At 40.7% G+C, this 15796-nt stretch overlaps 2 protein-coding genes across 2 annotated transcripts in view; both read right to left on the bottom strand.

Annotated features, from left to right (window-relative positions):
* LOC145494828 (uncharacterized) overlaps window positions 1-15796 on the bottom strand; it is a 152510-nt gene that overhangs the window by 32762 nt on the left and 103952 nt on the right. The window lies entirely within an intron of this gene.
* On the bottom strand, window positions 388-15132 carry LOC145494688 (uncharacterized). The gene is made up of 11 exons (XM_081474241.1): window positions 12876-15132; window positions 10322-11658; window positions 9392-9455; window positions 8427-8628; window positions 7024-7370; window positions 6267-6502; window positions 5695-5987; window positions 4674-5012; window positions 4020-4179; window positions 3644-3917; window positions 388-798 (listed from the first exon to the last, which is right to left on the bottom strand). The coding sequence occupies exons 1-11, from the start codon at window positions 14572-14574 to the stop codon at window positions 503-505; spliced, it is 5247 nt and encodes a 1748-aa protein (XP_081330367.1). The 5' UTR covers window positions 14575-15132; the 3' UTR covers window positions 388-502.

The raw sequence follows: 15796 nt of genomic DNA on the forward strand, positions 1-15796 counted from the left end.
ATTGGCTCATTTTTATCATCAATAAGAGTACAAACGGATAAAATTTTAATTTATGCAAGCTTTCGAGTTCAACTTTCAGCTGTCAAACTGTCAACTTTCTAACCAAAGGAATTTTATGGACTTTTTTAAGTAGCCAATAAAAAAACGAGAAAAGCTATTGACAATGTGCGCGTCATTTTTAATAAAATTCACTTATCTTTGTTTACCTCTTTTCCTCTCATTTATTTTCGGCATTTGATCATTTTGTGGTTCCGCAGTAAACTTTGAAAATGTAATGACGAAATTTATCATCAATAAGAGGACAGACGCATAAAAAACTGACGTCAATTTGTTAATTTGCGCTTTAATATTGAAGTGATAAGCACAATATGATAGATTATTGGGGGTGGGGGGGAGGCGGGGGGGGGGGGGGGCGCAAAGGTACCATAGTTTCCATCTCTTTGTGTCTTGACCCAAACTCCAATCGTTCTTTGAGGTTGGGGGCGTGAACACAGCTGACATTTCATGTCAGGTTTAAACAATTCATCACGTTTTTGTTCACGTCCGCAAGACCTGATTTGTTCAGTGCAAGCATAAGTTTTCGTATCGTTGCTTCTTCTCCGTTTTCCTCGCACCATCTTTCTAGAGCCTTGTAGCAACGTTCTTGGTCATCTTCCTCTTCTACTGAAATCGTTTTAATTCTCCCCCTATTGAGGTTTAGTTCTCTCGCCAGATTTTTCCAACAATGCCCAACCTCTTCCGACACAGTGCGGAGCACGTCGTTATTTGCTATGAGTGGTCTGCTCACTGCATTCCTACCTAAACAGAGTAGAAAAACATGCATATATAGTCGAAACTTAAGAGGTTTCATTTGCATATTTCTACGACGCTCCTCTTTCACTATGTCATCACTTAAGAACTGCTACAAATTGCAAATGGGTTGGATCTAAGTTGATTTTCTCGTAATGTACATGTGACAACTGCGCATATGCGCAATTCACTGCGTGTATGGAAATGTTAAAAAGATGGAGGCTCTCCTCTTTTGCCTCGAAACGTAGACTGAATAGACTGATACGTGTATAATTAGCCATCTATCTTTCGCCATCAAGGAAACCTACGTTTTCATGACGTATCTGTGAAAACTTTAGAGAGCAGTCAGCAAAATCAGTCATTCCGTTAGAGGGCAGTCATGCCAGGGAAATCAATCATTCTGCGAAATCAACTTTCATGGCAATTTTGGAAGTAACCACAAGGGCCTGGCTGACTTACAGGCCTCTCTGAATTTCCTTGCATCTCTTTAAGGACGGTGCCTACTTTTGTTAGTGCGCACACGTTCTGCGCATCACTCAAGCCATGGTTTAAGCGCCACGCGCGCGCTGGGGTTGACATTGACGCAATCAACTACGTTATCACGTACACGACTAAAATGAAAGCAAAATTTTCATACTGTGACCAAAACAAGTTTAATGAACCTGTACTTAAGGTCATTCCTCAGTATTGCATTGCGCATCCCTACTGCGCATAATTTCACGCGTGATTAGCGCGCGCGCTTTAAAAAATGGCGGCTTTTTCTTTACAGCTGGACCTCACCATAGAGGTAAATCGTCATTTTCTCGCAAACGAGTATGGTGACCTATCATTTTTTTTTCTGTTGTTTTGACTTGAATAATAAATTTCTCTGTGTAAAATAGACATGGACCAGTTCTCAGTGTAGAACAAAAAGCAATCGTCGGAAACGTGAATTTAGCAAACAATCGTAACTACAATCATGGTGCTATTATAAGGATTTATATTGGTACAAACAAGGTGCTTTTGCTCCTAAACGAACATGGGGACCCCTCATTTTTATTTCAAAATATAAGTTCACAATCGATAGGCAAAGTTTCACAAAAATCTCAGTGCAGGTTCTATTTCAGCGGAATGACCTTAAGGTGGCTGGTACCAGTTTTCTCGCGCGGGGAGTAGATCACCATCGTCCGTCAAGCGTGAGAAACACGCGCGATAGAGGCGCGAGATTTAGAACCCGAAAGACCAAAAACAAATATGGCGGCGCGCGGCTTTTTTCGCGCAAGGTCACTTTTGTACTGTTGGAGACGAAATTCGTCTTTACCTGCTATGACAACTTAAGTCAATTCTGTGCATTTAAGAAAAATTGTTTCGGGAATCCAGTGTTTCCCAAATTTCAAGGGAAGTTCGATCGATCGTGCAGCCACCGAGAGCGTATAAAGGACTCGTAAAACATAGCAAATCTACCCAGAATTTGTGTAAAAATCCTACAGGGTAAGCCCAGGAAGTTGTCTTTAACGACAACTACAACTGTAAAGGATGTTTTAGCACCAAACGGCAGCAAATAAAACAAAATGCCCGCGCGGGCACACGAAGCAGTCAGTGGTAGTCAAAACAGCTCATGAGCGACTGCTGATCTTATTAAGTCTGTATTTTTGAATGCGTGTATACGCGCGTGGGAATAACGGAACTCGCGAAGGCTTTTACATGAAGACAGGCCAGGTGACCCCTTCTTTTTATTGTTTCAAAATGATATTATTATTGAGAGGATGCGTCAGAAAAAAAATAAAAAATTCTTCAGAAGGAAATTTGCACTTTGTTCAAATTGTCGTTTTTCCAAGTTTACAAGAAATCGGCTCCGTAAAATTGATTTAAAATTGTCGTGCATTTTCATTTTCAGATGCCAAAAGCTATTGATTAAAAAAAACTCGGGGTCACCGGGTCAATTTGTTAGTTATTAGTGACATACGCGAAAAATCAGGTCTGGAAAATACTTTTCAAATGTTGCCATGGTAACTGCTGACGACAAAATAACAGTCGTTTTAGGTCAAGTATAAATTGTATAATCCAAACGTACAAAAATATTACAGTGGCCTTTTTGTTCTATTCTTACAAAGTTATGAGCCGTCAAAAACCTGAAAACTGGTACGGGCCACCTTAAGCCAGGAACACCAGAATAGTAGCATATCGCTAACGACTAACTGTTTACGTCTTCCAGCTGAAAACCTAACTGATATCTGTCGAAAATTATACTGAGATCCACCTATAAACATGTACCTGTACCCGTAGACGGCGTAGTGCGCGCGCAAAACAAGTGCGAGATACCCAAATGTCTTCCTTACTGGGGAGGTGACAGGAAAAAATGTAACGGGCACCGTAAAAGTTTTCAAAAAGGATGAATAGCTTTACAAAACGCGTGGTTACCCCTACATTTTATGTTATGAAATGGAAGTGGCAAGCCTATTCAACACGTGATTAGCAAAAGGTATTTAGACTGTATTTTAGCTGAACCAGAGGAAGGCTTTCAGAGACGCTAAAAGCGCTGTTGCAACGATTTTGTTATTAAAAACATACCAAAAATGGTTTTTATGTTACCATTTGCCATGTAGTTTAAAGATCTTTTTCAATGTGGTTGCTTTTCTGTATGTAAAGGCGAATTCTAAGGAAATTTGTCAAGAAATATCCTTTCCTTCTTTTTCAGAAAAATCCTGATGTCAGCATTTTTGTTGAGATTCAAGGCTGGTTATCTCGAAAAAATGCATGGCTACCCCATTTTTTCTTTGTGGATTCCAATAGCCCTTGGTCCTAACCTGGCGCAAAAACCTTTGTATCTAGTAGGCACCGTCCTTAAGAAACTAAGGCAAAATAGGCACTTTACCTTCTTTAAGGCGATCAATCACATGCCCATATACAATGAGGTTAGTAACGAGTGCTTCAAAACACTCATCTTGGCTTTCACTTGTCAACCCAGCCAGAACCTCAAAGAAACTCTGCAATATTTCCTCGCCACTTTCACTTGACAGGCGGTGAAGATGACTGTTATACGTAATGCTATCTACGAATCTTTTACCAATGGCTAACACTTCCTCTGCTCTGGCCTCCAACAGTATTTTGTCGCTGACAGGAACGCCAAAAAAATCCACTGGTGTTGTCTAAAGGAGAAATACGACAAAAAAACAAAAAAAATTAGTAATAGTTAGGCTCAAGAACATTTAACGACTACCTTTCCCACCCTACTTCCCTCAATCACTTACCTTAAAATCTTTCTTGAGGGGTGACAATCTAAAATGTAATTTGCACAGTAAAGTTTCTTTCTCAAGTTTGGGGCTGCTGTAAAACTTCACCCCAGACAATCCCTTATCATTGATCACCCGAACTGCAACTTGAACTCGGTGTGGATCATGACCTTCAAACCTGTTTCAAATGGATATAAAACAAAGTTTACTTACTGGCAAATACTCGCAGAGGATACTACAAGGACTGAGTGGAGTCTAATTTGGTCTTTAGTCAGACGGATGACTATGAAAGGAGATAGCAACCCCACAAAGTCATCAATCCTGTTTAATCTGGTGGTGTGGGAGGGGGGAAGGGTAGAATGCTAAAAGTTCTAAGCCATAGTCGTTCAATCATATTCTCAAAGGATGTTTTAACGAAATTTGATGTTCTTTAAGCTTAAAATGCTGTTTAAGTGCAAATTTGGACTTTAGGAGAATTTGGTTCCAAATTCTTCACCTTTCTTGAGTCTATTTTTCCGTTTTTATAATCAGTTTTGGAGCTGTTCTGAGTGTTTTGAAAAAAAATTAAAGACATTCTCAAGTACCAATTGATTATTGACCTTTTTTCCAATGTCGTCATAAAACCTAACAAAATGGAGTCTATTGTTTATATAAAATCCATAATGTAGTTACCTGAGATGGATGTTTCCCATGTCATCTTCGTCAAGTGCCCTGATCCCCCCTGAGAGAGAAACATATGCCTTATCATGTCCCGGTATCATCTTTTTCTCCGAGTCGGCATCACTTGGGAAGTTAATGTTCTTCTCTTGTAACTCTTTTGTCACTTGCCGTCTTAGGTGAGAGGGACAACAAATGAGGAACAAAATATCTTGCGAATCAGGTCGTTCCTCTGGAGGAAAGTAAGCGAAGAACACTGCTAGCTGTGGAGGGCACCAAATAAGGCTCGACAGATACCCGATAACTCCAGCAACACTGAAATCTTTTAAGCGCCAGTCAAGAAGGCACGCGTATCTGAAAGAAATAAAAAAAAGTATTTTAAGATTCGAAAGCAGAAGGCTGAGAGAATGTAGCCCTTAGACATAACATAAAATAACCAAGATTAAGACTTTGAAGTAAACTTTCAATTCGACAATTAATAGCGCGAGAAAAGGGAAGCATAAAAGAGACTTTTTGTCAACAGAAATTCGACGATTCTCTCCCGTACTAACTACTTATCAAGCTTTAGGAGAAAATCTGAGACCGAGACCTTGCTAACGCTCGGTCAATACGGCAAGGCCGAGGTTTGAGATTTTTCCGTAAGGACGAAACGTTCGAGGATAATAAGTTGTTTATTATACGGCTTTTTGCTTTGTTTTTGCAGACTCGTAATCGGCCCGCGGACATTACGGGAAAATAATGCGCTACAACTAGCCAATCAGAGCGCGCGTTATATCGGCTACAAGAGAAGCCAAATGATTATGTGTATTGTCACGTTTTTTAACAAACCCATCGAGTCATAATCATAAAACCAAAGCTTTCCACTTCGTTAGTGCGAATCAAAGCGAAAACAAACTTTCAGTTGCGACGGCTTCACCTCTCAGATGAGCCAGTTTCAAAAGTGATGGTGTGATCTTTTATTTGAAATTATTGAAAGATAAATCACTCCACAGATTGTAATGAATGGATTGTAAACAAAGTTGAGTTACATTCGTACCCAGAGAAACGATGAACCTGGAATCTAACTGTCTCTCCGTCAAATCTAGTCGAGTTCTTCACATCTTCAGTGATTTCAACCCATTCCTTTCGTCCTTCCTCGGACCTCAGAAACAGTACTCTAATATGGCATTGTGACACGTCAGGAATGTCGAGCTGTTCGTTTCCTAGAGAAACTGGTAACTGGATCGTGACGGGCTTCCTGAACTCGACGACTTCACTGCAGGAGATTCGCAAAATAGGTCCAACCACAACCTCTTGGCCTTTAAATTCCTCACGAGGAATTTCGTGTACCTAGAGGCGCGAGGACACAAACAAAAAGCCATGATCTCAAGAGATACCTAACAAATGTTTGATAGACTATATAGCTCAGTAGAGCCTGACTAAGTTCTTTTCTGGCCAAGGTAGCCGCGATAGCGAGCTAGGTGGTCACATCGTAATAGTTCTACTGCACAGATATGTAGAATTATACACATTTAGCCCAAACTCGTAACTGGTGGTAGTATTTCTAGCGTATTGAAAGGAGATTACATGGTCGATCACCAATGCACTACCCCGTGAAAGTACGCCTACCTTTATTTGCAGCGGAATCTTTGCTTTTGGCGCAACAGCCTTCTTAGGGATGGTAACGCATACATTTGGATATTCAGGCAGGTTAAAGGAACCACCGTTAGATGTAATGTCATAAGATGGAGATGACTTGAGTCGACAGACTACCGCGTATGTTGAGCATTCTGTTATCTCAGCTTGCACAATGGGGAAGTGAAAGTCAGGGAAATCTCTGGCCGACGGATATTCGTCTTCCATTTCTGTTATTAATATGTTGAGAAAAAGAAATATGACATCATGAGCCATTTTCCTCTACAGAGATCGCAGTTCTTTAGGGTAGAACCAAAATTCGCAACGTCTGGCCGGTTGTAATTCGAGCGTTGCCATTCACAGATTTACGGTCAATCTATGCAGAGCCAGAGCTTATTTTGACAAATCCGATTGGCTAATTATATCATGTGAACACTCTATACATGTTCAAAAATTGGAACGATGAGAGACTACCATTACCCTCCTCCAGGCGTTCAGTTAGTTGGAGCGCATCGATAAAACTGGCGCACCAAAAATAGCCTAGTCGATCGCTAGTCAAGTTGCCGGTAGGTGCAAGCTCAATGGCAAAATAACTAAGGACATTTTCCCAGGTTTGCCAACAGTTTGGCAGTATCTGCATCATCATGGAGGAGGAATTCCAATGACAATGGATTAACCATTCTACTAACGAACCTCCGCATCGTGTATCTAAGATAAAGGCGTATGGAAATTAAAAAGGAACCTTGCTAACCTGACAGACTCTGAAATCTTTCAGTTTCACGTACGTCCTCCCATTCATTTGTCTCCTTGTTAATTAATTTGAATATCACCAGTTCATAGCCATGCAGGTCAGCCGCACTGTGAGAGAGTGTCAATTTCACCTCAGCTTGGAACTCCAGAGCTTCATCACTGCTCGTTGAGATTTCAATCACGTTGCTGACAACAGCTTCATGTTCTTGGAGTTGGGGTGAACAAGCAGTGGATTTCCATTTGTGGATCTCTATCACGGTGGGCTCAGATACAGCATCACGAGGGAATGTCATGTGCACAGCCCACTTTTCCAGATCCCAGTGGGTGTCTTCGCTAGTTACTGTTCCTCTGAAAACGAAGACAGTCGTGTAGGTTACATGTAAATGAAATGCTTTGGGAAAGCATGAATATGCACACTGATTCAAATACCTGACAGGAAGTACATTAGAAAAAAGCTAAAAACAACTAAACTCGATCGCTTCTAATTGCTATTGCTCTGGTCAAATTGCTACGATGTCTCAATTGCACACGGATTTCTATAGTTGGACAATACATATCAAAGATAAGGCAAAACTCATTGAGATGCTTGAATCTTATAGGTACTAGCAAATGTTGTGACCTGCATGCTGCAAAAGAGCAATATCAAGCACTAGAATCCGACCCTGCCCGGCCCTAAGTAGCAATAACAGTTCTGTATACCTAGATTTGCGTTAATATGATTAATATTCAAATTAATAACACTGTTTCAAACAAATTTGAATGGAAGGAGGAGGAAGCAGTTTAACCGAACTTTAGAATGAATCTCGACTGAACAACAGAGTAGACTATAAAGAAAACTTATGGGTTCTCTTGAATTTTAATAAGATAGCTCCCCAGCTGGGTCCAATTCGAAAGGATTTGGTTTTCGGTTTTAATAACCAGCTTGCCACTATGTTACTCTAAGGTAATTTGTTTCAATCGACGCCGCGTCGTCGGAAATTTAAACATGGAGTCTACGAATGATAATTTCACGGCATAACAGTACATATTAAGCTTGAATACGCTAAATACGAATACGCGGGATCAGAACTACACAAAAATCACTAAATTCACGCCATTTTGCCGTTTCAAAACGCACTATGACGCGCTATTGTCATCATCATCGACTGACAAATCTGTTGATACGCATGAAAAAAGGCAGAAGCAAAAGAATGGCCAATTCCCCCTATGAGATATCCAGTCCAAGATAATGAATACAAATACCATGATTCCCTGCAGGCACGTCTCATAGAGGGAACTGGCAAATCAGAATATAAGATAACGAACCATCATCTGCGGACATCAAATTATAGTTTGGGTCAAAAGAGTATTTTTTGGTCAATACTCCTATCCAACATCAGTATGCCTTCGGTTTGTAATACTCACTCGTGTATTTTTATCTTGTCTGGTTCTTGATCATCTGGATTCTCTAGCTCCTCCAGCTCCTGCTCTTCAACCGCAAGTTGTGATAACTGCTCAGTGAGGTCTTGACTGCCATTACTACCATCATCGTCATCATCGTCATCATCGTCTTGATCATCGACCTCTTTATCAGAATCATCATCGTCATCGCTAGACAGCTTTTCAGCTAATTTAACGGAAAAACTGAGATTCAGCTACTTAAGATTTTTAGTGATGTTTTGCTAATAATACAACACATCGCTAATAAACGAAGGAAAATGACCAACGACTGATTTATTATAAAAACTGAGTTATTCTGCCATAACTCTGCATGCGTAAGTCCATAAAGATTCTCATGTTGGTTGATCCTTCCACGAGAGACAAAAGACACTCTTCATTGACTTTTTTAAGTTACGACATCATCTTGGGATTTTCAGAGTCCAATCTTAAACGTTTGTACGGTTGGAGGGGGTGGGGTGGGGGCTTTGGGGAGAGGTGAGGGATAAGTTTGTTGACCACAATGATTCAACATTGTTGTTGACCACAAAGATTCTCATGTTGGTTGATCCTTCCACGAGAGAAAAAAAGACACTCTTCATTGACTTTTTTAAGTTACGACATCATCTTGGGATTTTCAGAGTCCAATCTTAAACATTTCTACGGTTGGAGGGGGGTGGGGTGGGGGGAGAGGTGAGGGATAAGTTTGTTGACCACAATGATTCAACATTTGCTGTTTAAAACTGGTTTCAATATCAGCACTGACGATATTTTTCCCTCCATTGCAACTTGGCAGTGCTCAAAACCTTCTTCAAAGTTATTTTTGTTTTCCTGCGCGAATGAGGTCGAATTAAACGATTCCAGCCTATGCCCAGCAATTTTCAATCTAGGATCGATCAAGAAATGATTACACCGTTATACAAACCAACAAAATAGTCAGTGATATAAAATACCTGCTGATCCAAATGAGAAAAGAGATTTAAAAGATCCCACAAGTGTACCGCTCCGTTTGTTTTCCTGTTGATAGATTGAAAAAAGAAAAAGCGTAGTTTAAAAAAAATAAATAAATAGCTCTCATATGCCAAGTGTCTGTTGGAGTCTTGTTAAGTCTCCAAATCAAAAGTGACTATATATGAATCGAGTCAACGATTAGGCGCACATAAAACATCACCACAGCAGAAATTTCGCGTAAGGATCTTTATATTGGTTTCAAACAGAGAAAAAGAGAAATCCCAACTGGATTGGTAGAGACCCTTTAGCTTTTGACAGCCATGGACGAAGCTAGAGTTAATGATCTGCAGTGTGCCGGTATAAAGCAGCTCCGGCTAGTGTTTAGACCAGGACTAAAACTCGGGAAGTTCGTTCCAAGTCATTAAAGCGTTACACAGAACGTCTATGACACAGGCTAATTACAGTATTCTCCGCTAAGTTAGGATCTTTTGGTGTGGACGAAACGAAGACAAACGGAAATCACAGCAACATGTCTTTGGAAGGCTTAATTTTGTTGCCATTTTCTTTCCTTTTTTAAGAATCGATTAATTATTTGGCGCGTATTGTCGATTTATGATAGACGCGGGAAGTTTGGAGAAAACAAACAATGAGTAAGAGTTGCCCGAGGCGCGGGCAAGAGTAACTCCAGCTTTTCTGGCGCTATCTGAAACCTCCGAGGTGCATCATAAAACTATATGATGTACCGTTAAACAAAGCTTAACACATGACTCAATCCATTGCCAACGGTCTCTCGAGTGTGAAAAAGGGGTATCTGGCAAAGCAAAGCTGCACCTAGTTTGGTCTCGTCCAGAACGGCCATGCTTTGATTATGCTGCACGCTTAAGTGTACTAGATTTTGATAAGACGCCATTGCTAGCTGCTTCACTAAATACCTTTAACAAGATCGCATACTTCTGGGCCTTCTTCTCGTCCTTAAGCGATGTCGCGTAGTTTTCAAGCGTGGTAAGAATGTCTATTCTGTCTTGCTTTTCCATCTTTTCCTTGTTCTTTTTCCACAGCTTTTCATAAAATCTGAATGCCTCGGCTTCGTACTTTTTGACCAGATCCTTCTCACGGAGAATGTTACACAACCGCAAAAGGTTTTGAAGAATGCCTTCTCTCTGACGATACGGTAGCTTTTTGGTGTCTGGAGAATTCCATGCACCCTCGTAGAACCAAAGAGCTTCTTGTTGATATTTCTTTTGCGTCTGCCTGTCAGCCAAGTCACCAAGCCGTTCGTTTATTGAATCAATGACTTTCCTGTTCGCCAAGGAAAATTCAAATCCTTCGAAATCTTTTTCTTCGTTCCAGTAACGTTGATAAAATTCAAACGTTTCCTTTTGAAATTCTTTCTTCTTCTCGCCTCTAAGCAACGCCTCGTAAGAGTCAATGATTCTGGTCATAACTTCACTGTGGTTTCCTTGTCCCAGGGATTTTTCAATCTCCCACGCTTGTTCGTAGTAATCTTCCGCTTCATCGTAGTCCTCTAAGCCTCGACGAAGTTCTGCCATTTGGAAAGCACTTCGTGCAGTGTCAGGATGATTTCCTAGAATGTCTTTCCTGATCTCGTAGGCGTTCTTTGCAGGTTGGCAGGCTTCTTCGAACTCTCTCAGCCACGCGTACGTGTTTGCAATGTTTCTGTTAAATAATGCTGTGTTTAACATTCCTGGGATTTTGAGTTGCTTGGCGAGCTCTAAGGCCTCTTGATAGCATCCGATTGCCTTGCGAAATTGCTTGCTTGCTTCGTCGTCCTGTCGCTCTTTTCGATAGATTTGACCTTTTCCTTCATAGCCTGTACCGATCTGACCTTTAAATACTGGCATGTCAAAGTGATTCATTGAGCCAGAGAGCTCCTTCCTCATTTCATAAGCTCTGGTATAATACTTTATCGCCTCATCTGGTTTGTCCAGCTTGTTGTGGCAATTGCCAATGGCGTTCAGGCATCTGGTAGTACTGGTGTGACTCTGTAGGATATCTTCCATTATTTTCAGAGACCGATGCAAGATTCTCAGGGCCTTTGCCATATTGCCTGCTCTGTAGTATACTTCACCCTGGACAAAGAGGTAAGAGCTCCGAGTAAGCTTGAAGAATTCGCTGCGTTTGGTTTCTTTCAGTACTGTTTTCAGCGACTCATTCGCCATCTTTAGGACTTCCAAAGCTCTTTGCCATCCTTCCAGCTGCAGAACCTGCAAAGCCTCTCGGCATTTTAATTCTGCTCGAAGTAAGGAGCCTTATAAAATAAAAAAAAAAATAAATAGATAGATAAACAACAACTAATTAACTACATACTCAAGGAACAGATTACCACGACCTATTGTTTATTCGTTTGTAGCCAATTCCAATTGGTGTACCAAGAAATCTGGTATAGCCCGCGCAATCAACAGTGTCCATCTAAGCATCTTTTAAAACGTATGTTATCCAAGGTAACGTTTATCTCTTAACGATAAAACTGGGGTAAACTGCAGTTCAAGTCTTAATCTCCCTTAAAAAGTTTTCCTCATTCCCTTGGGCAAGAATTTATCCTGACGCCAATTTCGCAGTAATCAGGCCCAGGCAAAGGACAAATATCGACCAATCGGGATCAATCAATCACTCAATCGATCGATCAATCAATCAAATGTCGAGCAACAGTATTTTCCGTAATTTTTGCATGTCTTTGGTGTAGCAAATCTCTTTTGATCATAACTCAATCAATCAATGAAGCGAGACAAAAGCAAACCAACAAGCAAATGAGCTAGTACTCAATTTCTCCCTGCGTCCGTTGAAGGGATTGAATTTTCATGGCCTACTTGTACCTCCTTGAACACGCCACTGTTAGTGAAACATACAGTTAGCCATTAAGAAAAGAAGCAAGACCATTGGATTAATTAATCATTTTCACAAAACAAAAATGTCACGGTCAGTTGCTTGTTCATCTGTAACAGACCAGGATTGGTCTGGAAAAGCCCACGCAATCAAGCTCGACCAAACAAATATCCTTCAAAATGTAGACGCTCAAAGGTGTTTTTGGCACTTAATAATAGAATACATGTAGCTAAATCCTCTCTCGCGTTGATATAGTTTTCTTAATTTACTATAAATGATTTCTAAAACCAATTTCATACTGAGTAGTATGGCCCAAGAAAGAAAGACAATCAATTAATAAGAGAAAGTTCACTACAATAAATCAAGAACGAAATCATAGTTAGTAGAGGGGACCCCTCTACGAAATATGAACAAATTAATCAATAAAATATACAATGCAGTACAAGAAAAACAAACAACCCAATTCCTTCGCGCATCCTTCAAACCAGAACTGTTTGTTTGTTTCTATGTTGGTTTGTTTTTGTTAATATAAGATAATTTATTTTTCGATCCTTTCAGGTTGCAAGAATTAGGGCTATGTTGTAAGCCAGAGAAGAAACAGGGCCCCTAGATAAATAAAAAAAACAGTAAAATTTTGCTCACCCTTCTTTCCGTCATCCTCGGCCTTTTCAGCCCAAGAGCTGAAAATGCTTCTCCTCTGTTTTTCATCAAGCATAGCCTCAAAAAGATAACAAATCATAATACTTTCATGATGTTCCTCTGGAATAAGAAGGTGGTCTGAATTCAGTGAGATGTTCAAGGCGAGCTCAAAGTTTGGTTTGTCAAGGTCAAATCTGTTGAAAGCGTCGATGTAGTTTTCGTCCAAAATAGCTGAAATGTCCTTCATGTCGGACATGAAAAGTCTACAAAAACGGTCACTTGCTTTCTCGTAAACTTTGATGAAAACGTTACTGTTGCCGATGCTTCGTAGAAACTTTCGCATCAGTGGATGAATGTCGTAAGAAAGGACCTTCGCCTCTGGATCAACCGATACCACTTTGCTGTTTCGCAAGCCCTCCAGCTGTATAACAGCCTCCGAAGGGTCCACACCGAGAGTGGTGGCAGCTGCTTCGGCGGAGAAAGAACGAGAGAATAACGACACAGAAACGGCACTCTCTTTTAGCCTTTTACTCGGCAGGAAGAAAAACATTTTTCTCAAGCAGTTTTCTTGATCTTTGTCAATCCCTTCTTTCTTGTGGTCAAATATTTCTCTCTCCTTAGTAACCGGTGTAACCTTTTCTGCAGGTGGTAATTCCGTTTCTGAAAGCTCGGTCACATTCTCTTGCTCTATGGTTTCAAGGAGCTTTTTATCGTCTGCTATCTTCTGCCTTAAGATAGCGGCTATCCCGTTCAGGATGAGGGGATTCCCACGGCACATTCCTACCAACTTCTCCATTTGATCTTCTTCAAGGCTACGATTTCCAAGGGTTTGAAGGAGTGAGCTTGAGAAAGAGTTATCCAAAGCCTTTACCTCGTAATTGTCCACATCGAGAGTGTCGTCGTGACTAAGGGTAGTTCTCGAAGTCAACAAAATCTTCAAGTTTGATTTTCCTCCATCGGTCTTGGGACCAAGAAGTCTCGTGAGAAACGTCACAAAGTTGGCGTTCAGGTCCGCCGAAGGCTCTCCATTTCCTCCCGCAAATTGATCAACATTGTCCAGAAGTAACAAGATGTCGCTTTGGCTGTCTCGCTTCAGTTGTTCCATTCGAGCAATGACTGGATTTGCTTCGTAGACTAAGACGGTTTGCTCCGATACAGTTAATGCGTTCAGGACGTGGAAGTGAACGCTTTTCATCTCATTTATTCCTCTGAAGTCGACTTTAAAGTTTCTCCCTGACCATTTGGAGTACGTTTCTATGGCAAGCCTTGTCTTGCCAACGCCACTCGATCCGTACAAATTGACAACACTCGAACTCCCTGTCGTTAGCTTTGTCATCACTTGCTTCAAGTCGTTGTCTCTTCCAGTCAATTCCTGCCTTTTCTTTGTCTCTCGCTGGCGGACAATTTTGAAACCTTGAATCTTTTCTTGGATTGTCTCCTTCTTGGATGTTTTAGGAGTCACAAACCTCTCTAACAAAGTTAGATTGTCCTCCGACACGAGACCTTGGTTAGCAAATAAACGAAGACATGGATACAAATCCTGTTCTTGTTGGTCCTCAAATTTGCCTTTAAAATTGCTTTTGATAGAAGATACAGCCTGCCTAAGTTCTTCAGGGCTGAGTTCACCTGAAACGTCTTTTAAGAGTTTGTCAAAAGTCGGAGAAATCTCTTCAGTCGCCGAAACTGTTTCGAGCGACGCCATCTTGACCAACAATGTCGTGACATTCGTTACACGAGGCAATAAATATATGCGGAGGAATAATATCGGAAATTATTTATGACATAATAATGCCATCCTAGTTTGACATGTACACGGTTGTATTTCTTTCTGCACCTACTCGGTACTTCAGTTGATATCGAAGATCTGAAAGCGCGGTCATCATTCACTTGATTAATTAACTGATAAAAATCGTTCAGATAGCGTTAATAAAGCAGAAGTGAGAGACACGCCACGTTGTAAAGACTTCCGTATCTCTGTTATCCGAGAATTATATCAATTCATTCCATGACTTCAGCGCAGCGTTGATCGATCAGACTGGTTTTGTAAGTGTTCAAATGCTTCTGTCGATTTTGAGCCGGTGTTTTCAGCCGCTCAAACCTGATTAGTAATCTTTCCTGTGACTTGTGAAATATATGCGTGCTTCTTGAACAAACGCGTGAACCGTTTAACACTTGTTTCATGGCAACTATCACAGTAATCGGACAGTTTGTTAATTAAGGCCCTGATCATGACACAATAAACATGATAAATTAACCGCAGTTTTAGTACTAATCTGTAATCATTTTTCAAAGTTTTCCGTCAAATGTTATAGTAGACTGTGTTAAATCTGGAGATAAATATTCCGCTTATAAACAAAACGATCAGATGAGGCTCTAATGCCTATTCTTCTTTGTTGTCTTTGACAAAACTTTTATGTAAAGGTCATTTTTTGTCTGTATTCACTGTTCTTTTTTGAGGCCCGGAACTTTGCTCTCGGAAACCTCTTCCCTTCTCGGATCAGATAGTGCCCGTGGAGAAATATTCGAGCACACTTTCAGGCTAAACGTAGTTTTTTGTTCATACAATAGACTGCAAGGCTGATACTACGTGCCGTGAAAGACGTTTTGAGACACCAACATGACAAAGATCGCAACAGTGGACGGCTGTTTCGTCCTTATTGTGACTCATCAGCACTGTGTAGCGAGGATATGTAACGCCAGCCAAAGAGCCAACGACATAAATTGCAAAATGACAAGTACACTGTTTCAAGTTCCGTACTTTGACCTCACTTAATTATTATTCATACATCTGTCTCGTGTGCCAAAGTAGTTGGTTGCGTGACTTTCGTACGTGACTCTTTCTTTTCCAGTCTCCATCCCAGGCATTCTCTCCTTTACACTTCACGACCAATTAAACGCTGATTTCTTGTTTCACTGAAAAATAG

Source organism: Orbicella franksi, chromosome 8 (assembly GCF_964199315.1).
Source record: "Orbicella franksi chromosome 8, jaOrbFran1.1, whole genome shotgun sequence".
NCBI lineage: Eukaryota > Metazoa > Cnidaria > Anthozoa > Scleractinia > Merulinidae > Orbicella > Orbicella franksi.